The sequence below is a fragment of the Jaculus jaculus genome, chromosome 8 (assembly GCF_020740685.1).
Source record: "Jaculus jaculus isolate mJacJac1 chromosome 8, mJacJac1.mat.Y.cur, whole genome shotgun sequence".
Lineage (NCBI taxonomy): Eukaryota > Metazoa > Chordata > Mammalia > Rodentia > Dipodidae > Jaculus > Jaculus jaculus.
Window position 1 is genome coordinate 3641106 of NC_059109.1, and position 25440 is coordinate 3666545.

Consider the following 25440-nt stretch of genomic DNA (forward strand, 5'->3'; position numbering starts at 1 on the left):
AGAAGCTCTTCCAAGATAAAAGAAGAAAACCGGAGCTAGAGAAAGGTATTTTTCCCAAGGTAAGTATAGAATGAACTAATTTCTAACTGAAAAAGATCATTAGTCCAAGAAAAATCCATTAGAGCTCTATGTGGTTAGTATCAAGTAATCATTATAGGAACAGAACACAACCTGCTTTTCAATAAGTCTTCTCTCAAAGATCTCTACCTTCTCTAAAAGGTTAATGATGGGTTCCATAACTAAGGTTCTGCTCACATTCTAAGAAGTAATTCCAGAATATAAACTGTATAAAAGATTTAGGTGTCAGATAATGCTGAAAAGCCCTATGTAATAATTTACACACTAATCATTCAATTAAAGAAGTTATTCAGGCGTGGTGGTGCACACCTTTAATCCCAGCATTCAGGAGGCAGAGGTAGGAGGATCGCTGTGAATTTGAGGCCACCCTAAGACTACATAGTGAATTCCAGGGCAACCTGGGCTAGAGCGAGACCCTTCCTTGAAAGACAAAACAAAACAAACAAGAAGCCAGAAAAGGGCCATGAAGGGAGGGAGGAGACCGCAGACCTGTAGGTGGAAGGGTAGAATTCTAAGAGTGGGACTAGGAGAGGGGATGGGAGGAAGGTAAGTCAAAATTAAAGATGCTACTGGGCTTGCCGGTTAGGGTGCTTGCTCACAAAGCTTGAGGACACAGGTCCAATTCCCCAGTACTCACAAAAGCCAGATGCACAAGATGGTGTATCGTCTAGAGTTCATTCGCAATGGCTGGAGGCCCTCGAGCGCCCATTCTCTCTATCTGCTTCTTTCTCAATCTCTCTCTCAAATTAATTTTTTTTTTTAAATTAAAGATGTTGGAGCTAGAGAGATGGCTTAGCGGTTAAGCACTTGCCTGTGAAGCCTAAGGACTCTGGTTCAAAGCTCAATTCCCCATGACCCACGTAAGCAAGATGCACAAGGGTACGCATGCATCTGGAGTTCATTTGCAGTGGCTGGAGGCCCTGGTGTGACCATTCTCCCCACCTCCTCTCTGTCACTCTCAAATAAAATGGTATGAATATGCCATATATAAACCTATTTTTTTGCTGGCTAAAATACACACACACACACACACACACACACACACTCACACACACATTAAAAAGGAGAGATAGGCCGGGCGTGGTGGCACATGCCTTTAATCCCAGCACTTGGGAGACAGAGGTAGGAAGATCGCTGTGAGTTCAAGGCCACCCTGAGACACCATAGTGAATTCCAGGTCAGCCTGGGCTAGACTGAGACCCTACCTCGAAAAAGCAAAAAAAAAAAAAAAAGGAGAGATAGGCTGGGTATGGTGGCGCACACCTTTAATCCCAACACTCAGGAGGCAGACGCAGGAGTGCCACCATGAGTTCAAGGCCACCCTGAGACTATACAGTGACTATATATTCCAGGTCAGCCAGAGGTAGAGCAAACCAATACCTAAAAAAAAAAAAAAAAGGACAGAGGGAGCTGGGGAGATGTCTCAGCAGAATAGGCTCATGGTTCAAGTTGGATTCCCTGTTACCTACATCAAGTCAGACGCACAAAGTGGCACATACATCTAGAGTGCGTTTGTAGTGGCTAGAGGACCTGTTGTACCTGTATGGTTTGTTTTGGTTTTCCAAGGTAGGGTCTCACTGTAGCCCATGCTGACTCTAGACGTGTGTGCCCCTTCTGCCTCTGGCTTTACGTGGGTACTGGAGAGTCAAACCTGGGTCATCAGGCTTTGCAAGCAAGTGAGTGACTGCTGAGTCTTATTTCTTTAGCATAAAATATCTTTTCTAACATAGCCAAGTGTGGTGATGCATGCCTTTTTTTGGTAGTATCTCACTGTAGCCCAGGACAACCTAGAATTCCCTCTGTAGTCTCATGGTGGACCCGACCCGAACTCATGAAAATCCTCTTATTTTGCCTTCCAAGTGCTGAGACAGAAGGCAGGCACCACCATGCCACCATTTTTTGTGGGGGGGGGGGGGCTTTATTTTTTAATGTTTTATTTATTATTTATTTGCAAGCTGAGAGAGACAAAAGAGAGGTTGGTGTGCCAGAGCCTCCTGCTGTTGCAAACGAATTCCAGAAACATGCATCACTCTGTGCATGTGGAGTAAATGTTATATAGGAATTATAGAAGTGAATAAAGCAGACTTTTTTTTTTTTTTTGAGGTAGGGTCTCACTCTAGCCCAGGCTGACCTGGAATTCACTATATAGTCTCAGGGTGGCCTTGAACTCACAGTGATCCTCCTACCTCTGCCTCCCGAGTGCTGGGATTAAAAAGGTGTGTACTACCATGCCCAGCTGAAGCAGCTTTTTTATTTTTGTTTATTTGCAAGCAGGAGATGGGGGGGCGGGTGGAGAGGGAAAGAATTGGCATACCAGGGCCTCTTGCCACTGCAAACAAACTAGCCACTTTGTTCATGTGGCTTTATATGGGTACTGGGTATTCAAACCCAGGTTGTGAAGCTTTGCAGTCAAGCACCTTAGACATGAGCCAGCTCTCCAGTTCCTGAAGCAGTTTTTCTTAAGTTAAAAAAAAATTAAGCCGGGCATGGTAGCGCACGCCTTTAATCCCAGCACTCGGGAGGCAGAGGTAGGAGGATCGCCGTGAGTTCACGGCCACCCTGAGACTACAGAGTTAATTCCAGGTCAGCCTAGACCAGATTGAGACCCTACCTTGAAAAACAAAAAACAAAACAAAACAAAACAAAAAATATATATATATATATTTGAGGCTGGGTGTGGTGGCACACACCTTTAATCCCAGCACTTGGGAGGCAGAGGTAGGAGGATCACTGTGAGTTTGAAGCCACCCTGAGACTACACAGTGAATTCCAGGCTAGCCTGAGCTAGAATGAGACCGTACCTCAAAAAAACAAAAAACAAAAAAAATCATTTGAAGGACTAAAGAGATGGCTTAGTGGTTAAGGCACTTGCCTTTGAAGCCTAAAGACCCATGTTCAACTCTCCAGATCCCATGTTAGCCAGATGCACAAAGGTGAGCCAATCACAAGGTCACACATGCCCACTAGGTGGCACAAGTGCCTGGAGTTTGAGTTCAGTGGCTGAGGCCCTGGCCGTCCAATTTCCTATCTCTACTTGATGTCTCTCTTAAAAAAATAAAAAATAAATTATATATACATACACACCCACACATACATATATATACATACATACACACACACATATACACACACACATATATATATATATATACACACACACATACATACCTACACACACACACACACACACACATATGTGCATATATATAATTTGCAGTTGGGTGTGTGGCACACATCTTTAATCCCAGCACTTGGGAGGCCAAGGTAGAAGGAGCACTGTGAGTTTGAGGCCACCTTGAGAATACATAGTGAATTCCAGGGCAGCCTGGGCTGGAGCGAGACCCTACCTCAAAACAAATTAAAAATTGCAAACAGTAACAGACTAAGAGAAGAGAGCCATACAGAGAATGGGTGCATTAGGGCCACTAAGTGCTTCAAACAAATGCCAGATTCATGTGCCAGTTTCTGCATCAGGCTTTATGTGGGTACTGTGAAACTGAACCAAGGTTGTTAGGCTTTGCAGGCAAGCACCTTAACCACTGAGCCATCTCTCCAACCTCTAAAGCAGCTTTTTGAGAGTAACATGAGAGAGGAATGCTCTCAAGGAAGGTTAATTTTTTTTTTTCTTTTTCAAGGTAGGGTCTCACTCTAGCCCAGGCTGACCTGGAATTCACTATGTAGTCTCAGGATGGCCTCGAACTCACGGCGATCCTCCTACCTCTGCCTCCCGAGTGCTGGGATTAAAGGTGTGCGCCACCATGCCTGGCTAATACTTATTTATTTAAGTGGGGAGAGAGAGAGGAAATGGGCATGCCAAGACCTCTAATCACTACAAACAAACTCCAGACACATGCACCACCTTGTGTATCTGACTTACATAGGTACTGGGGAATCAAATCTGGGTCCTTAGGCTTTGCAGGCAAGTGCCTAATCACAAAGCCATCTCTCCAGCCCTCAAGGAAGCTTAACAAGTAAAATGGAACCTGGCATTGTGGCCTACACCTGTTAATTCCAGCACTCAGCAAGAAAATAAAGAGTCCCAGGCTAGCCTGGGATATATAGTGAGTAAAAGAACGAGAGAGCGGGAAGGAATACCAGGCACAATAACATCTAAGTAGAAGACACTGTGGATTGTACTGACACTAAGTCTGTGTGAAAGCCAGTTTCCTTTATATAACAAGATCAGTCTAAAATGAAGATGAGCTGTCCTGTGTGGTGGCTCACACCTTCAACCCCAGCACCTGGAAGGCAGAGGTAGGAGGACTGCCATGAGTCCAAGGTCACCCTGAGACTGTGCAGTGAGACCCGGGGGGGGGGGGTTAAGTTCCATGCTGACTGGCTAAGAAAGACATGCCATGAAATGGAGGAGTGAAAGTCATTTTTAGGAAATAAACAATCTGTGGCTAACAGCCAGAAGTTTCCCAACATGTGAGACACATTGTGTTTTGGAAGCCTGGAAAGGGAAGGTTCACTTATAACCTCTGACATAATGAATAATGCATAAATGTTTAATCCACACGTGAAAAACTAGGGACCCATGTGTTGTGGCTTAAAAGTGAAATGACTCCCACAGGCTTATTCTGAGCACCTGGTCCCCACCTGGTGGCACTGTTCTGGGAGGCTGTGAAACCTTTGGGACATAGCCTAGTTATAAGACTTCTGCCATTGTGAAGTGACCAAAGGCATCCTGCTCCTGATTCTAGGGACAGGAGCTGGCTCTGCCCTGCCTTTTCACCACGATGGCCTCTATGAGTGAAATCAATCTTTCTTCCACTTACTTGTGTCCCCATCACAGAGGAAACACAGTTACCCGTGGGGTGCTGAAGAACATGAGCAATGGCCAGAGAAGTAAAAGCACATGTCACCTTCAGAGAGTCCTGTGAGGTTCTGAAGTGACTGAGATTAAAGTGAAGGGCTGGGGGAGATGGCTCAGTGGTTAAAGTTCTTGCCACACAAGCAGCAGAACCAGAATTGGGATCACCAGAATCCATGTAGAAAGTCAGCTGTGGTAGTATGCACCTGTAATCCCAGAGCTGGAGAGGTAGAGGCAGGCTGATCCCTAAGGCTCACTGGCCAGCTAGTCTAGCTGAATCAGTAAGCCTCAGGCTCAATGACAGACCCTGCCTCAAAGAGTAAGGTGGATTCCAGGTCACCCTGAGCTAGAGTGAGACCCTGCCTCGAAAAACCAAAAAAAATATATATATAAATAAAAAGAAAACAGAGTAAGGTGGAGAGCAACTAAGGACAGCACCTGACGCCCACACTCACGTTGATGAGCACACGCACGCATGCACACACACGCACACACACACACACACGTATCCAGGAGCATAGGGGGTTGATTAAGTGAGAATGATGCCAGGCAAGATTGTTATGTGCCTTAATCATACAGCACGGAATTTGGATTCATTACAGCCAGCACAAAGAAGGCGAGTGACAATGTCCCACAAGCATGGTGAAACACTCTACTGTTAAAACCTTACTGAGATTACAAACATATTGCAAGCCTCCACTGGCTAATATGAGAACGTTAATTCCAGGATGAATGAAATAATTCCAAAGGCTATGAAGCCAGTGGAGAGTTCTCAGAGGGCAAGAACTATTTCTCTTTGGATCACCAGGGCATAGGAGTTAATGGAACCAACAGGAATTGAGTGGTGATTAGGGAAGATGGATGAACAAGTGTGAATCCAAGGCTTCTGGCCCAATTACCCCAGAAGGCCGATGAGGTGAGTAACAGCAGCTTTTTTCTGGGAGATGTTAAAACTCAAACATCTACAGAACATCCAAATGTTCTGCCCAATATGCAGTTAAAACAAAGACTGGAAGTTCTGAAAACAGGTCATGGCCAGAGATCGAGCAGTGCATCACCTGTGCTCAGCACACAAGCAGCAGCTGAAGCCGCAAGGGTGGCACAAGCGAAACTCAGCTCGGAACACAGCGATTCCAGGACCAAGACTAAAGCACACAGAGAGGAGGAGGAGGAAAAATAGAGGACAGGTAAGGAGTCATCACAGCCAAGAAACATCTGCACTACAGGACCGAATGACAACAAGTGGGCCAGCTAGAATAAAGGCTGTGTGAAGACTACAGGACATGACAACTGGAATGGGAAATGGGCAAAAGATGGACTGGATTGCACAGTGAACAGAAAATGTAGCAAATTAAGTCACTGTTCAAGATGTGGGGCAATAGGCTGGGCGTGGTGGTGCACGCCTTTAATCCCAGCGCTTGGGAGGCAGAGGTAGGAGGATCACTGTGAGTCTGAGGCCAGCCTGGGACTACAGAGTGAATTCCAAGTCAGCCTGGGCTATAGTGAGACCCTATCTCAAAAAAAAACAAACAAACAAGCAAACAAACAAAAAATGTGTGGCAATAAAGGGAAGGAGTAAGAGATATAAGCAGTTGGACATATCATCAAGCTGGAAGGACACACACATCTTGTGTACTCTGATTTCTAAATTCTGAGGACAAAAGGACAGGACTAAACCAATTCGTCATTAAAGTCACGTGATTTAGCCGCATGGGTAAAACGCATACTCCTTTACGAATTCAACAAGTTCTGTGAGCAACTCGAGGGAGATTATGAGGCGTGGCTCTAATTCCTCTACCCTGGGCTGCACAAAGACATACTCACCTCCATAGTAGAGTCCTGTAGCAGTGCACATCCGCCACTGTCCCTGATACATTCCTGCTCTGCTGGGGCTGCACATCTGGACGCTGACATCTGCAATCTCTTGGGGCTCTAGCGATCTCACCATCACCATGTTCACATGTCCAAACTGGTCTCCCCCGACATATTTAAGACAAACCCCTGGAGGCCAGGCCTCTGCCCCTGAGTTCAAGCAAAAGAAAACAATGTTAGGCAACTGGCAGTCCTATACTGTACAGAGTATGTGATAACCGCTCTGCAACCTCATGCATTTCTCCCTACACGTCCCAAGCTACACAGTCCCTAACACCACTCAGCAGAAGCCCTGAGAACCACTGTCTCTGGCCAGCAGCCTGTCTCCATGAGAATGTACAAAGGGAAAAGGTAAGGCGTTCAAGAGCCGTGCTTCCTGGACTCTCAGCACGCCACACCACGTGTCGAATCCACAGCTCCGAAGAATAATGCCCACGAGGAGCCACGGAGATGTCTCCAAAAGCCACACCTCTGGGAAACTGCTTTTTAAATTTAAGAAAAAATATGGCCAAATCTGGTAGCACATGACTGTAATCCCAGCATTCAGGAGGCTAAGGCAAGAGAACTGTGAGTAGAGACCGGCTTGAGCTACCATAGCAAGTTTTAGGCTGCCCTTAGCTATACATACTGAGAAACTGTTTCAAAGCAAACAAACAAAACAGAGAAGCCGGCCAGTGGCGCACGCCTTTAATCCCAGCACTGGAGAGGTAGAGGTAGAAGGATCACTGTGAGTTCAAGACCACCCTGAGACTACAGAGTGAATTCCAGGTCAGCCTGAGCTAGAGTGAAACCCTACCTTGAAAATCCAAAATAAATAAATAGGTAAATTACTTAGTAGCAGAGGCCAGTAAGTTACAAAGGAGACATAAAGGGTAGAGAAAGGAAGGGAGGAGGATACTTAATAGGTTGATATTGTACATATGTAATTACAATGAAGGTAATGGGGAGGTAATATGATGGAGAATGGAATTTCAAATGGGAAAGTGTGGGGGTGGGGAGGGAGGGAGGGAATTACCATGGGATATATTTTATAATCATGGAAAATGTTAATAAAAATAAAAATTAAAATTAAAAAAAAAGGTAAATAAATAAATAAAACAGAGAAGCAAAAATATATCTTACTGTTCACAGTTTTCCCAAAGAGTTAAGAGGATGAAATATACAAAAGTAGTATCTAAATTATTTCATTTAAAATTGCTTTTTAAAAAAACTTTTTATTAGCTGAGCGTGGTGGCACACACCTTTAATCCAAGCACTCAGGAGACAGAGGTAGGAAGATTGCCGTGAGTTCAAGGCCACCCTGACACTACATAGTGAATCCCAGGTCAGGCTGGGTTAGAGACCCTACCTCGAAAAACCAAAAATTTGAAAGAGAAAAACAAAGAGGCAGAGAGAGAGTGAATGGACACACCAGGGTCTCTAAGCTACTGCAAACAAACTCGAGACACATGTGCCACCTTGTGTATTTGGCTTATGGGAGTCTCGGGGAATTGAACATGGGTCCTGAGGCTTTGCAGACAGGTGCCTTCACTATTCAGCCATCTCTCCAACCCTAAAAACTGCTTTTTTAGGGCCTAAGGAGGTGGCTCAGTGGTAAAGCACTTGTCATGGAAGCATGAGAACCAGAGTTCAGATCTCTACCACCCCCACAATGCCAGGCAGGTGGAGACAGGATTCCTACAGCCTGCAGGCTAACCAGTCAAGCGAAACCAGTAAGCTCTGGGCTCACAAGGACCCTGTCTCAGTAAGTAAGGCCCATGGAGAGTAGCCTACAAAGAAATCCAATGCTGACCTCTAGCCTCTATGTGGATACATGTGCACACATGCACATACATGTAAAAAGTAAATAAATTTTTAAAGGGGACTGGAGAGATGGCTCAGTGGTTAAGCTGCTTGCCTGCAAAGCCTGATGGACCCAAGTTCAATTCCCCAGTACCCATAGAAAGCCAGATGCACAAAATGGCACATGCATCTGGAGTTCATTTGCAGTGGTAGGAAGCCCTGGCACAACCATTCTCTCCCACTCTACCTATCAAGAGGCTGAGGTAGGAGGACTACTGTGAGTCAGAGGCCAGCCTGAGACTACATAGTGAATTCCAGGTAAGCTTGAGCTAGAGAGAGACCATACCTCAATAAATAAACAAATAAATTTTAAGAGCTGGGGAGATGGCTCAGCAGTTAAAGGTGCTTCCTAACAAAGCCTGAAGGACTCGGTCCCATTCCCTAGTACCCACGTAAAGCCAGACACACAAAGTAGAACACGTATCTAGAATTCATTTGCTGTGGCAAGAGGCCCTGATATGCCCATTTATATTTTTTCTCTCTCCCAAATAAATAAAAATAAAATACTAGGGATGGAGGGATGGCTCCGCAGTTAAGGCATTTGCCAGCAGAGCTAAAAGACCCTGGTTTGATTCTCCAGGACCCACATTAGCCAGATACACAAGGGGGCACACGTGTCTGGAGTTTGTTTGCAATGGCTGGAGGCCCTGGTACACTCATCCCCCCCCCTTTCTCTGTCAAATTAAATAATAATAATAAATAAAATACTAAAGAAAATTTTTTAGAGCTAGACATGGTGGCTTAAACCTTTAATCCCAGCACTTGGGAGGCTAACGTAGGAGGACTGCTGTGAGTTCAAGGCCAGCTAGGTTACAAATTGACTTCCAAGTCAGCCTTCGATAGACTGACAAACTGCCACAAAGAAACAAAACCCACACAATATTTTTTAAAGTTTGTCCAGGGGTAGTGGCACACACCTTTCATCTCAGCACTTAGGAGGCCAAGGTAGGAGGATTGCTGTTAGTTTGAGGCCAGCCTGAAGACTACATAGTGAATTCCAGGTCAGCCTGGACTAGAGCAAGACCACACCTCAAAAAATAAAGACAATAAAGCACACACAATTACCTTTTTAAAAACATTTTATTTATTTGAGACAGAGAGAGGGACACAGAGCGAGAGAGAAAAAGGAAGGAGGGAGGGAGGGAGGGAGGGAGGGAGGGAATGGGCATGCCAGGGCATCCAGCCACTGCAAATGAACTCCAGTTGCATATGCCCCTTTGTGCATCTGACTTACGTGGGTCCTGTGGAATCGAAATGAGGTCCTTTGGCTTTGCAGGCAAACACCTTAACCGCTGAGCCACCTCTCCAGCCTTTCATATAGTGTTAAAACATTTTATTTATTTTATTTATTTTATTTGAGACAGAGAAAGGGACAGATAGAGATAGAATTATCTTTTTTTTTTTTTTTATTTGAGAGTGACAGACACAGAGAGAAAGACAGATAGAGGGAGAGAGAAAGAATGGGCGCGCCAGGGCTTCCAGCCTCTGCAAACGAACTCCAGACGTGTGCGCCCCCTTGTGCATCTGGCTAACGTGGGACCTGGGGAACCGAGCCTCGAACCAGGGTCCTTAGGCTTCACAGGCAAGCGCTTAACCGCTAAGCCATCTCTCCAGCCCAGAATTATCTTTTTGTAAACAGACCACTTAGGGTTAGAGAAATGGCTCAGCAGTTAAGGTGCTTGCCTGCAAAGCCTAATGACCCTGGTTCAGTTCCCCAGTACCCACGTAAAGCCAGATGTACAAAGTGGCACATTCATCTAGAGTTCAATTCAAATGGCTGGAGGCCTTGATGTGCACATGTTTGTGTGTGTCTGTCTCTACTTGCAAATAAATAAACTAAAAAAAAAAAAGAGAGAGAGAGAGACCACTTAAATTTCAGGTCCCAACAGTAATAAGAAAAATAACAACTGGGTAATCTCCCCTTTAAAGTGAACTGTGGTTGCTGAGCATGGTGGTACACACCTTTAATCACCCCCTCCCCAAAACAAAAAGTTAAAAAAAAAAAAAGGAGTAGATGGAGAGATGACTTAGAGGTTAAGATACTTGCTTGTGAAGCCTAAAGACCCAGGTTCAATTCCCCAGTACCCACGTAGGCCAGATGCACAAGGTGGCATACATGTCTGGAGTTCATTTTCAGTGACTAGAGGCCATGGTACAACCATTTTCTCTCTATATCTGCCTCTTCCTCTCTCTTAAATAAAATAAATAAATTATTATTTTTTTAATAGCTGAGTGTGCACCTTTAATCCCAGCACTTGTTAGGCAAAGGTAGGAGGACTGATATAAGTTCAAGGTCAGCCTTGGACTAGAGTGAGTTCCAGGGCAACCTGGACTAAATGAGATCCTACCTCAAAAGGACAGGAGCTACAGGCCTGGCACATCCATTCTCCCTCTCTCTCAAATAAAAACACATACACACACACACACTTTAAAAAACCAAATGAAAATACTCAGGTTAGAGAGATGGCTTAGTGGATAAAGTCCCTTGCTTGCAAACCTGGTGGCCTGAGTTTGATTCCCTAGTACCTTTGTAAAGAAAGATGCACATACAGGGTGATGCCTGTGTCTGTAACTTGTAGTGGCAGGAGGCCCTGACACTCCCATAGTATGTTGCGTGTATGTGTCTCTCTCTTACAAATAAATAAATAAATACACACACACATACTTTTTTTTTTTTTTTTTTTTTTTGAGGTAGGGTCTTACTCTGGCTCAGGCTGATCTGGAATTCACTCTATATTCTCAGGGTGGCCTTTAACTCATGGCCATCCTCCTACCTCTACCTGCCCAGTACTGGAATTAAAAGTGTGTGCTACCACACCCGGCTTCTTTTTTTTTTCTTTTTGAGATAGGGTCTCTCACTCTAGCCCAGGCTGACCTGGAATTCACTGTGTAGTCTCAGGGCGGCCTTGAACTCATGGTGATCCTCCTACCTCAGCCTCCTGAGTGCTGGGATTAAAGGTGTGTGCCATCATGCCCAGCTTTAAAGAAATATTTTTAAGGGGCTGGAGAGATGGCTCAGTGGTTAAGACGCTTGCCTGCGAAGCCTAAGGACCCAGGTTCAACTCTCCAGAATCCATGCAACCCAGATGCACATGGTGGCACATGCATCTGGAGTTCACTGGCTAGAGGCCTGGTTTGCCCATTCTCTCTCCCTCTAATAAATAAAATGTTTTTAAAATACAAACTTTTTAAAAAGAAAGGGAAGCTAGGCATGGTGGCACACGCCTTTAATCCCAGCATTCAGAAGACTGAGATAGGAGTAGCACTGTGAGCTTAAGGCCAGCCTGAGACTACATAGCAAATTCCAGGTCGGCCTGGGCTAGAGTGAGACACCCTACCTCGAAAAAAAAAGGGGGGGATACTGGTTCATCTGTTAAGCATATCTAAAATCTAGATTTAAGAATAGTAGAACTTCAAATGAAGTCTCCATAACTAGCAGGCTTAGTTGGAAAGATAAATCTTTCTATACCATAGGAAAAGACTCATTTGAGAGAGAGAGAGAGAGACAGACAGACAGACAGACACACACACACACACACACACACAAACACACACGGACAAAGAATGGGCTGGGCATGGTGATGCGCATCTTTAATTCCAGCACTCCAGAGGCAGAGGTAGGAGGAACACCAAAAGTATGAGGCTACCCTGAGATTACATAGTGAGTTCCAGGTCAGCCTGAGCTAGAGCTAGATTGAGACCCTACTTTGAAAAACCAAAAAAAAAAACAAAAAACAAAAAACAAAAAATGGGCACACTAGGGCATCCAGCCACTGCAAACGGTCTCCAGACACATGTGCCACCTTGTGCATCTGGCTTATGTGGGTTCTAGGGAATCAAACCAGGGTCCTTGGCTTCACAGGCAAACAAACGCCTTAACAGCTTAAAAAAAAAAAAAAAAAAAAAAGTCTAAGCCAGGCATGGTAGCACACGCCTTAGCTTAGACGTAGGAGGACTGCTGTGAGTTCAAGGCCATCCTGAGACTGTATAGTGAATTCCAGGTCAGCCTGGGCTAGAGTGAGACCCTACCTGGAAAAACAAAAACAAGCAAGCACCCCTAAAGAAAACTCCACACAAGCACAGCCATCGCTCTCTCGCGTGCTAGTTGGTCAAACCGTTCTTCACATGCTGGTCACGAAGACTTAACCATGAGAAACATGTGACATGTACCGATAATACAGTACTGTAGTAACCACGACGCTACGGAGTGGTTGGTGACAAAGAGAATTCTGTCTACTCCATGTTTAATATTTAGTGGTGCTGCAGATCAAACTCAGCATCTCATGCACGCAAGACACTCTACCAACTGAACTATAACCCGAGCCCTACTTTAGGAAAACAGTTTCAAATTTTAACATGAACTTCTAATTTTAAGGTTTCCCAAGCTTAAATAACGACCTAAGTTTCAACCACGGAATTTTGCATGTATGTAGTAAATATTAAAGGCTTCATTCTGAAGCGTATTACAAGCCGGGCATAGTGGTAATGTGCCTTTAATCCTAGCACTCAGGAGGCAGAGGTAGGAGTACTGTTATGCGTTCAAGGCCAGACTTAAACTACATAGTGAATTCCAGGCCAATCTGGGCTAGAGCGAGACCTACCTAAAAAAGGATCACGAAAGTGTATGACATTTCTCTTCTTTGGGGAAGCTGTTAGGGCATCCATCTGCAGTTCCTACAAGTCTCACCTGGCGTGTACTGAATGTCTGACACACCTAAAGTTTTGCAGGCAAGAGGTGTGAAAAACTTACTAAGTATTGAACTCTCTCAGTAAGCGCTCTTCTCTTAAGGCAGGCTAAAAGAGCCGGCAAGAGCCGGGATGGGCCCATTCTATGCTGCTACTTTATTTCCAGAGAAGACACAGGCCAGAGCAGCAGGATGCTGAAGAGCCTCCCTCCCCCCACAGCCACACCTTCCCTCTAATAATTCACCTCCTACTCAGTGATGAGAGGCCATTTCCTCTCTGGCCAAATGGAAACCATCAGGGCTTCATTTCACCTGCTCAAACAACTTCCAGAAAGGTGAGAAAACAGAAGTTACTTGTGTAAAGTACCTCGAAAGTTAAATCTCAACAACTGCCGTCCAACTTTCAAGAGAAAATCAGACATAAGCAAATACTTTCACACGTAGGATGAAGGGCTACAAAGTCACAGGCTGCTTTAAACTGAAGTAACAGGAACCAAGAGCCAACTCAAGAGATTCTACCCTGTCCCAAGTCAAGGCGAAGGCAGGCTCTTCAGTGTGCTACTTGACTTTCTAGCCGTTATACATGGGCTCTTTCCTAGCTTACAATCCCACTGAGGAACTGTCTAGAGAGCAAATCATAAAGCAAGAGGCCCAAGCCAGGTGTGGTGGCCCACACCTTTAACCTTAGTGTTTGGGAGGCAGACGTAGGAGGATCACCATGAGACTATATACTGAATCCAGGTCAACCTTAAAAAAAAGGGTGGGGGGATGGAGAGATGGCTTGGTGGTTAGCTTGCCTACAAAGCCAAAGGACCCGGGTTTGATTCCCCAGTAACCATGTAAGCCAAATGTACACATGCATCTGGAGTTCCTCTTTGCAGTGGCTAGAGGCCCTGTGCACCCATTCTCTCTCTCTCTTTCTCTCTCAAATGAATACATGGGCATGGTGGCACACACCTTCAATCCTAGCACTTGGGAGGCAAAGGTAGGCGCCATGAGTTGAAGGCCACCTGAGACTGCATAGTGAATTCCAGGTCAGCCTGGGCCAGAGCAAAACCCTATCTGGAAAAACCAAACCAAACCAAACCAAAAAGGGCTAGACAGATGGCTTCAAGGTTAGGGCACTTGCATGCAAAGCCAAAGGACCCAGGTTCAATTCCCCAGGACCACATAAGCCAGATACACAAGGTGGCACATGCATCTGGAGTTTATTTGCAGTGGCTGAAAGCCCTGGTACGCCCTTTCTCTCCTTCTCTCTGCTTCTTATTCTTTCTCTCTCTCTTTTTGTTTTTTGTGTTTTTTTTTTGTTGTTGTTGTTTGTTTGTTTGTTTTTCCAGTTAGGGTTTCACCCTAGTCTAGGCTGACCTGGAATTCATTCTGTATTCTCAGGGTGGCCTCGAACTCACGGTGATCCTCTTACTTCTGCCTCCCAAGTGCAGGGATTAAAGGCGTGTGCCACCACGCCTGGCTACTTTTTTTCTCTTTTTGAGTAAATAAATATAAGAATAATTTTTTTTTAACAAGAAAAGGCTTTTAGAAATGTAAAATAGCTATTCTGTAACGAGACACATATTTTTCTTATTTGAGACAGGGTCTCTCTGTAAGTAGCTTAGACTGGCCTGAACTTACTAATATCCCAAAGTGGCCTGGTAGTCACCAGGCCCAGCTTCCTCAGCCACTCACATTGCCTTGTAGCTGGATGTGGTAGTGTGCGCCTACAATCCCGCACCTGGAGGCTGAGGCAGGACTAGGTGTTACAGGAAGACCCTACGGGTACACCAGGGCTCTTACCCTGTGCCACTTTGTGCATCTGCTTTACAGGGATACTGAGGAGTTCCGCCAGGGCTAGCAAGTTTGCTAGGCAAGCACCTTTAACCACTGAGAGATGTCTCCAGCTCTGAGTTTTATTTTTTAAGTAAACAAAGCAGGGCTTAAATTTAAAATACACTGTTGAGAGCCGGGCATGGTGGTGCACGCCTTTAATTGCAGCACTCGGGAGGCAGAGGTAGTAGTCTTGCCATGAGTTCGAGGACACCCTGAGAGTACATAGTGAATTCCAAGTCAGCCTGGGCTAGAGTGAAACCCTACTGCAGAAAAAAAAAAAAAAATACACTGTTGAATAAATCATACTTTCCAAACAAATTTCACAAGCCATCATGGTGGCACACACTTGTGCTTCCAGGATGTGGTGATATGAAAGCAAGAGAATCAGGAGACTGAGGCCAGCCTAGGGTACATGAGACTCTGACTCAAATCACAGAACGGGAGAGATGGCTTAGCGGTTAAAGAGCTTGCCTGTGAAGCCCAAGGACCCAGTTTGATTCCCCAGTACTCATATAAGACAGATGCACAATGTGGTGCATGTGTCTGGAGACCCTGGTGCACCCATTCTCTTTATCTGCCTCTCCCAATCAATCAATCAATAAATGAATAACTTTAAAAAACAGCAACAAGCTAGACATGGTGGTGCATGCCTTTAATCCCAGCACTCAGGAGGCAGAGGTAGGAGGATCGCCATGAGTTCAAGACCACTGAGACTACACGGTGAATTCCAGGTCAGCCTGAGCTAGAGTGAGGCCCTACCTCAAAAAAAGCAAAAAAAAGCAAAAAAAAAAAAAAAAAGGGCTGGAGAGATGGCGTAGCAGTTAAGCGCTTGCCTGTGAAGCCTAAGGACCCCAGTTCAAGGCTCAATTCCCCAGGTCCCACGTTAGCCAGATGCACAAGGGGGCGCACGCGTCTGGAGTTCGTTTGCAGTGGCTGGAAGCCCTGGCGCGCCCATTCTCTCTCTCACTCTCTATCAGCCTCTTTCTCTCTCTGTCACTCTCAAATAAATACATAAAAATCTTAAAAAAGAAAAAAAAGCCACAACAAAAACCGCACGAAGCTTGCTTGGTACAGCAGTGCATACCTTTAACCCGAGCACTCAGGAGGCAGACATAGGGAGGCAGGAGGAGGAGGAGGATGGCTGTGAGTTTGAAGCTAGCCTGGGACTACAGTTAGTTTACCTTCCCACCCGCAAAGACTGACTGAGCCACAATCTGGGCAGGAGCAATGGCTTAGCAGTTAAGGCGTTTGCCTGCGAAGCCTGAGGACCCAGGTTTGATTCCCCAGTACCCATGCAAGCCAGATGCACTAGGTGGCACATGCATTTGGTGTTCTCTCTATCTGCCTCCTTTCCTCTCTCTGTCTCTTTCTCTCTCAAAATGGATAAATAAGAGTATAATCTTTTTTAAACTTTTAAATTTATTTACTTGATAGAGAGAAGGGGGGTGGAATATGGGTATATCAGGACCTCTAGCCAATGCAAATGAACTCCAGACACATGTGCCACCTCGTTCATCTGGCTTACACAGGTACTGGGAAATAGAACCTGGATCCTTAGGTTTTGCAGACAAGCACTACTATAGCCAGGCATGGTGGCGCACACACCTCTAATCTTAGTACTCAGGAGGCAGAGGTAGGAGGATCACTGTCTCCTGAGAGTACATACTGAATTCCAGGTCAGCCTGGGCTAGAGAGAGACCCTGCTTCAAAAAATAAAATAAAAAGCTAGAAAAAAATTCATTTAGCTAATGTTTCCTCATCACAATGAACTAAGTTACAAAGTATTGAAAAGGAAACTGAGTCAATTACAGGTAGGCTTGGATCCCTTGAGTTTTATCACACCCAATAAAATTTTTTAAAAAATCACCTTGTGGCTGAAAATCTTTGAGCTTTCAAAAGAGCAGATGCTCACAGCTCTTCCCAATTACTCTGCTCTATTCCTCCTCTAGTCTGCTGGAAATGATGGGAAGGTTAATTAGAGCAGAAATAAGTGACAGAGTAGAACTGTACAGGTGGAGACAATACCTCTGCCACATCCAAGCCTAGCACCTAGTACCAAATGAGTATCAGATTGTGTTTGAATGCCATGCTGGACCTACATGGTGCCAGGGATGTAGTTCATCCTAGCATACATAAGGTCCTGGGTTTGACCACTGACACTGCATAACTAAGTGTAGTGAGGCACACCAGCTCTTGGGAGATGGGGACAGGAGGATCCAAAGTCCAAAGTCATCCTCAGCTACATATATTAAGAGAAAACAAAAACCAAACAGAGAAATATCCATTATATACTTACCAGAATTCTGGATCCGCCATGTTTTTATAAACTGAGTATCAGGAGGTATTGACTCCCCTTCTCCTATGGTGACATCTTCAACAAAGGACATAGAGGGCACACTGATGTTTGGACTTTCAAAGTCGTAATAGGCGCCAATTGCTGCTTGTAAGTTCCTATAATAAAAAGGCAAAAGACTTCAGTCCTGTCCACAGACTACTATCCTAAGTGTCAAATCAAACGAAAAGTCTGTTTCTCAGGGTCTGTCATAGAACCTAAAGCTCCTACCACACAAGTCTTAAAACCCATGGATTCTGCCTCAGAAACAACTGGAAAAACACAAGGGCCAACAAACCTGGGTATCACTTTTCTCCCAGAGCATTCATACAGAAAGTAACAAACTAGGGCTGGAGAGATGGCTTAGTGGTTAAGGTGCTTGCCGGCAAAGCCAAAGGACCTAATTTCGACTCCCCAGTACCCATGTAAAGCCAGATGTACAAGGTGGCAAATGCATCTGGAGTTTGTTCATCTGCAGTGGCTAGAGGCCCTGGCGTACCTATGTTCTCTCTCTCTCTCTTAAATAAATTAATTAAATATTAAAAGGAAGGAAGGAAGGAAGAGGGCGGGCTGGAAAGATGGCTTAGCAGTTAAGTCACTTGCCAGCAAAGCCAAAGGACAAAGGTTCAATTCTCAAGGACTCACATAAGCCAGCTGCACAAGGGGGCACATGTGTCTATAGTTCATTTGCAGCAGCTAGAGGATCTGGTGTGCCCATGTTCTCTCTCTCTTAAAATAAATACATACATATATAAAATAACTACCTTCAGCAACAACTTGGAAAACTTGTTAATTATCAAGATACCAAAAATGAGAGAATCAATTAAGAGCACATCCAGGGCTGGAGAGATGGCTTAGTGGTTAAGGTGCTTGCCTGTAACCTAACAAACCAGGTTCAATTCCCCATTACCCACATAAACTCAGATGCACAAAGTGATGCATGCATCTGGAGTTCATCTATAGAGGCTGGATGCCCTAGTGTGCCCTTTCTCTCTGCCTCTCTACTCTATCTCTCTGACTGCAAATAGTTAAAAAAAAAAAAAAAAAAAGAGCCAGGCGTGGTGGCACATGCCTTTAATCCCAGCACTCGGAGGCAGAGGTAGGAGGATTGCCATGATGAGTTCAAGGCCATCCTGAGACTACATAATAAATTCCAGGTCAGCTGAGCTACAGTGAGACCTACCTCAGGGAAAAATAGAAAGGAAGGGAGGGAGGGAGGGAAAAAAAAGAAAAAGAAAAACTTCATGGGCTGGAAAAATGGCTTAGCAGTTAAGGTGTTTGCCTACAAAGAGTAAGGACCCAGGTTCAATTCCCCAGAACCCACATAAGCCAGATGCACATGGTGGCACACCTGTCCAGAGTTCGTTTGCAGTGGCTAGAGACCCTGGCACGACCATTTTTTCTCTCTCTCTTTCTCTGTCTCTAAAAAATAAATAAAAATAAAATCTTTTTAAAAATTTTATATATATATATATATATATATATATATATGAGAGAGAGCCACGGGCTGGAGAGATGGCTTAGCAGTTAAGGTATTTGCCTGCAAAGACAAAGGATCATGGTTCAATTCTCCAGGACCCACGTAAGCCAGATACACAAGGGGGAGCATGTATCTGGAGTTCGTTTGGCATGCCCATTCTCTTTCTCTCTCAAATTAAGACAGCCGGGCATGGTAGCATACACCTTTAACCCCAGCACTGAAGAGGCAGAGGTAGGAGGATCGCCATGAGTTCAAGGCCACCCTGAGACTACATGGTGAATTCCAGGTCAGCCTGAGCTAGAATGAGACCCTACCTTAAAAAAAAAAAAAAAAAAAAAAAGAGTTCATTCAGCCAAGTGTGGTGGTGCATGCCTTTAAATCCCAGCTCACAGGAGGCAGAAGCAGGAGGATCACTGTGAGTTCAAAACCAGCCTGAGACTATAGAATGAATTCTAGGTCAACTTGGACCTACCCTGGAAAATAAAAAATAAATTTTAAAAAAGATCCTTCTCTCAGCAGGGATTAAGGAGATAAGGAGATGGCTTAGCAGACAAAGTGCTTGCAATACAAGTGTGGGACTTGAGTATGGATCTCCAAGATCCATGTAGCCAGATGTGGTAGCAAGCATCTGTAATTCAACTGGCGGCATTCACAGAAGTGATCAGGTCAAGATAAGACTCCCCTCAAACAAGCTAGAAGGTGAAGACCAAATCCAAGGTTGTCCTCTGATGTCCACACAAGTACACTGGCATATGATTCCCACACGCACACACACAGCCATCCTATTTCCTCCTTTTACACAATCAGCCTATGTTATACACTGCCCTTGACTTTATCACCTTAACAATGGATCTTGAAGATATTTCTTCAAGGGTACTCTCATTGCTTTTTACATTTGTATTCATTATATAGACGTACTATTATTTAACCAGCCAATTTGAATGTTTCCAATGGTCAAATTTTCCATAAACAACTTTAAGCACCTATCATTTTGTATATGTGTGTGGGTATCTGTGGGATAAGTGATACTGCCTGGTTAAAGAATATGTATTTGTAATGGAGTTCTACTCAGTGGTAAAGAAAAATGAAGTTATGAAATTTGCAGAAAAATGGATGGACCTGGAAAGGATTATACTAAGTGAGGCAACCCAGGCCCAAAAAGCCAAGCACCGCATGTTCTCCCTCATATGTGGATCCTAGCTACAGATGACTGGGCTTCTGCGTGAGAATGAAAATACTTAGTAGCAGAGGCCAGTAAGTTAAAAAGGAGACATAAAGGGAAGAGAAAGGAAGGGAGGAGGGTACTTAATAGGTTGATATTGTATATATGTAAGTACAATGATTGTGAATGGGAGGTAATATGATTGAGAATGGAATTTCAAAGGAGAAAGTGAGGGGGGAGGGGGAATTAACATGGGATTTTTTTTATAATCATGGAAAATGCTAATAAAAAATTTTAAAAAAGAATATCTATTTGTGATATTAATAGATAGATCCAAACCTCCCTCAACAAAAAGCTGTAAAAGGGCTGAGAGATGGCTTAGCAATTAAGGCACTTGCCTGCAAAATCTAAGGACCTAAGTTCAATGATTCCCCAGTACCCATGTAAACCAAATGCACAAGGTGGCACATGCATCTGGAGTCTACTTGCAGTGCCTAGAGAGGCCCTGGGGCACCCATTTGCGAGCATATTCTCTTTCTCAATATACACATATATGGTCTACCTTTTTCCCTACCAAATAAATAAATAAATAAATAAATAAATAAATAAATAACTATTTTTTTAAAAAGCAAAACATAAAACCAAATGCATAAAATAAAGTTTTCAACACTGTTTATACAAAAAAAAAAAAGTGTGAAACAATGCCAGGCGCACAGCTTTAATCCCAGCACTTGGGAGGCAGAGGTAGGATTGCCATGAGTTTGAGGCCACCCTGAGACTACATAGTGAATTCCAGGTCAGCCTGAGCTAGAGTGAAACCCTACCTCGGAGGGGAAAAAAAAATAAAAGCTGTTAAATACTGTTCCCACCAAGAATGCATGATTACTTACTTTCTCACATGCTCATGTTCAGTGTTTCTTCAACACTCTGGATTTCTGCCATCTGCCAGCCTGATAGATAAAATATTTCACTAAGATTTTAAATTGCCTTTCTCAGCTGGGCATGGTGATGCACGCCTTTAATCCCAGCATTTGAGAGGCAGAGGTAGGAGGATCGCTGTGACTTCGAGGCTACCTTGAGACTACATAGTGAATTCCAAGTCAGCCTGAGCTAGAGTAAGACCCTTTCTCAAAAAAAAAAAAAAAAAAAAAAAGCAAAACGAAACAAAAATAGGGCTGGAGAGATGGCTTGGCGGTTAAGCGCTTGACTGTGAAGCCTAAGAACCCCAGTTCGAGGCTCAGTTCCCCAGGTCCCACATTAGCCAGATACACAAGGGGGTGCATGTGTCTGGAGTTCATTTGCAGTGGCTGGAAGCCCTGGCATGTCCATTCTCTCTCTATCTCTCTGCCTCTTTCTCTCTCTGTCTGTCACTCTCAAATAAATAAAAATAAACAAAAAATTTTAAAATAAAATAAAATGCCTTTTTCGCTGGATGTGGTGGTGCACACTTTTAATCCCAGCACTTGGGAGGCAGAGATAGGAGGACTGCTATGAGCTCGAGGCCAGCCTGGGACAACAGAGTGAGCTCCAGGTCAACCTGGGCTAGAGTGAGACCCTATCTTGAAAAAAAAAAAAAGAAACATAAGGAAAAAAAGGACAAAAAAGATATTTGTTGTTTCTTTCTTCAAAGACCATTTAGTCAATATTGGGTTTTGTTTTTTACTTTTTCTTTTCTTCCCCAAGATAGGGTCTGCCTCTAGACCAAGCTGACCTGGAATTCACTGTGTAGTCTCAGGCTGGCCTCAAACTGGCAGGGATTTACCTACCTCAGCCTCCAGAGTGCTGGGATTAAAGGTGTGCGCCACCACACCCAGCTTTGGTGTTCTTTTTTAATCGCTCATAAACTCCCGTTGTCAGCAGGAACAACCAAGCACATAAAGCCGAGTCCTCCTCCGGGGGAGAACCCTAACACTGACAGCTCAGTTTCCTAGTGCCAGAAACCAAAGGCCACAAGGCCGTTTAAGTGAGCATGTTCATCACAGAGATCAAAGACAGTCTCAGTAATTACATGGGTGCTTCCCTTCTGGTCTTACTCAGTAGTGATTTCATCACCAGTTCCCATAGTAGAGAGCTAGCCAAACTATGTTTCTAAACATGATCCAACCATGCATACAGTGGGCTGTGAATTATGCACCAACACAGCGCTAAGCAAGCTGACAGCGCAAGTATGACATGCCTCCGTGACTGCACACCCACTCGGGCTGGGGCCGCCTGCTCTGCATGCTGTGCGGCTGCCAGGAGGAAGGCGATCCATCCTTAGCTACCCCGGATCTAGCCGCATGCCATGGTGGCCTGTCACAGTGGTCAGTAAGGACAGGAATCAAGACACTACCAACTGTGTGCCTGTCCTGTGTGCGCCTGGTGAGACTTACAGAGCTGGGCCAGAGGCCAGCCTGCACCTGTTCTCTTAATGTTCAACACCAAGACCTGGACTTTAGTCTTCCCCGAAGCTTTCTATCAAGCTGACGTGACTTAAAGCCAAGATACGGAAGGGATCAAACTTGAGGCATCGCAGCCCTACCATCCATGGACAGAGGCATCTGCATCCAGTCCTACTCTTATGGGTTGGGAAGAGATGGGATGAAACTAAGCAGAGTTTTCAGTTTCTTCACTGAAAATATTGTATAAAAGCTGTGTATACCTCTTCACAAAGACAACTTTCTTCTGCTTCAGGTCTGTAAGTGGCCTGCACTGTTTTCTGTTCACTTGGCTGTAAAATGCCCAAGTGAGGAAGAAACTGCATTCAGGACAAATGCCAGTTCTCATCCCCAGCTGTGCCGCATCTCACCCTGTGTCTGCCACCAGGACAGGACTTCCAGACCACTGGAGCAGAAACACTAGTAAGTGAAAAAGTCAAGCGACCCTAGTATGCTTTCACCTGTCCCAGTGCATCCCACAGCCAAAATAAACAAAACTGCTTATAGTTACACAGACTCGATTACACAGGTAGAAGATCAAGAGACATTTTGGAAGTCCAAACTGAAAATGAAAGTAGGGAACTGGAATCCTGGCAGGAAGCTGGAGTGGAAGATGACAGAGCAAATTCATTTTCGACACACAAGATAGAAAGCTGACCTCAGCCCAGTAGTGCATGCGTGCACACTCAGCACACACTCATATGCACACTCCGGCCTGATGCACAGCTCCTCAGAGTTCATCATTTATACTACTGAACTCCTGGGCAGAGCAGGAGCTGAGCAGCTCCAACTCAGTGTCATCCTCCAGCTCAAAACATAACACTCAGCTATTATTAGCTAAAAAGAAACTCTGCATGAAAGAGTTGGCTGAGGTTATGGGAAAGGAAAAATACTCAATATTTAGCCTTGCTTTGAAGCTTAAGCTCCTTCAGTATTTTTGCCCAAAAAAAAAAAAAAAAGTTTTCAATGTGATTTCAGGCTATTAGAAACACCTTAAACCAGATGTGGTGGTGCACACCTTTAATCCCGGCACTCTGGAGACAGAGGTAGGAGGGTCTCTGTGGGTTCAAGGCCAGCCTGAGACAACAGTGAATTCCAGGTCAACCTGGGTTACAGTGAGACCCTACCTGGAAAAACCAAAAAGAAGGAAAAAAAAGGAAATCATTTCACAGACCAAAGAACAGAGTACACAATGGGAGGATAACACCCTCTATTACTACGGCTCCTCCTGCCCATGGCCAGGCGACTCTGCTCAGATTACTAACCCTCTACATAGTTTTACTCATTTGCAACACTGCTCACACCATGCCCACTCGGCAGGATTGACAATCACCTAGGAAGCAAATCTCTGGCCAAGTCTATGAAGAAGTTTCTACTTTAGGTTAATTGAGGTGGGAAGACCCCCCCCCCCAGCTGTGGGAGGTGTGGCTGGGGTCCTAGACTAAATAAAAAGAAGAACATGAGTTGAGCACTCCGCTGATGAGCATCACGGTCTCTTAACTGCAACTGAATGTGACCAGCTGCTTCGTGCTCCTGTTGCCGTGCCTTCCCCACAAGCTACCAAATGAAATTAACCCTTCATTTATTTATTTGCAAGCAAAGAGAGGGAGGGAAGGAGTGAGAGAATGAGAACGGACTTCTTGCCACTGCAAATGAACTCAGCATGTGTGTGACACTTTGTGCATCTGGCTTTGCGGAGGTCAAACTCAGGCAGTCAGACTTTGCAAGCAAGCACCTCTAACCTCTGAACCGTATCTCCAGCTCTCTAAACCCTTCTTCCCATTGCTTCTGACAAAACACCTGACCTCCGACTGCGGGCCGTGACAGTGTGTGTCGGGACTAGTCAAGACCAGCAGGGAAAGCATGGCTGTCACTCAAGGACCTACCTGCAGCTGGCAGTACACATGGGCCACCAAGCAAGTCAGCATCATGCCTAGACATGACCAGGACAGGCAGTGGTAAAACACTAGAGCTGGCACTTGTTTAGGCTGCCCTCACTCCCCGACTGCTCTCAGGAGCGACAGCAAAGCACACAGGAGTCGGGGCAGCCAGGAACCTGCAACTGGAACAGTCAGGTTTCTCTCATAGTATCTGGTCTATAAATTATACATTTAGAGCGGGGCATGGTGGCGCACGCCTTTAATCCCAAGCACTCAGGAGGCACAGGTAGGAGGATCACTGTGAGTTCAAGGCCACCTTGAAACTACATAGTGAATTCAAGGTCAGCCTGGGCTAAAGTGAAACCCTACCTCAAAAAAGAAACAAAAATAAATAAATAATACATTTAGGAGCTTTGAGGCAGTCAAACTTCTCAGCAAACAAAGAACACTGCAAACCTCCTAAAACAAATAGACCAAGTGTGGTGGTCACATTTGTAGTTCTGGGACTTGAGAGGATGAGGTAGGACCCCAAGTTTAAGGCCAGCCTGGGCTACGGAGTGCCTTATCTCAGAAACAACAAAACTAACATAGATAGGAAAAAAAATAGTCTAGGGGCTGCAGATATGGCTTAATGGCTAAGGTGTTTGCTTGCAAAGCCAAAGGATCCCGGTTCAATTCTCCAGGACCCATGTAAGCCAGATGTGCAAGTTCAAGTGCAGCAGCTGGAGGTCTTGGCACATCCATTATCTCTCTCATTCTATGTGCCTCTTTAGTGCTCTCAGATAAACAAATAAAAATAAAGGTTTTTGTTTGTTTTTCAAAGTAGGGTTTCACTCTAGCTCAGACTGACCTGGAATTCACTAAGTAGTCTCAGGGTGGCCTTGAAGTCACAGCAATCCTCCTACCTCTGCCTCCCAAATTCTGGGATTAAAGGACAGAGAGAGAATGAGCATACCAGGGCCTCTAGCCTACATACACGAACTCCAGATGCAAGTGCCCTCTTGTGCATATGGCGTACGTGAGTCCTATACAGTCAAACCAGGATCCTTTAGTTT

General features: G+C 44.8%; 1 protein-coding gene across 3 annotated transcripts in view; it reads right to left on the reverse strand.

Annotated features, from left to right (window-relative positions):
• The window catches only part of Ilrun (inflammation and lipid regulator with UBA-like and NBR1-like domains), a 77950-nt gene that overhangs the window by 32624 nt on the left and 19886 nt on the right, over positions 1 to 25440 (reverse strand). For all 3 annotated transcript variants that reach the window (XM_045156248.1, XM_045156247.1, XM_045156246.1), the window contains exons 2-3: positions 17411 to 17565; positions 6716 to 6913 (exon numbers count right to left, since the gene is read on the reverse strand). In XM_045156248.1, coding sequence (XP_045012183.1) covers positions 6716 to 6913; positions 17411 to 17565 — 353 coding nt within the window. The remainder of the gene's footprint in view (positions 1 to 6715; positions 6914 to 17410; positions 17566 to 25440) is intronic.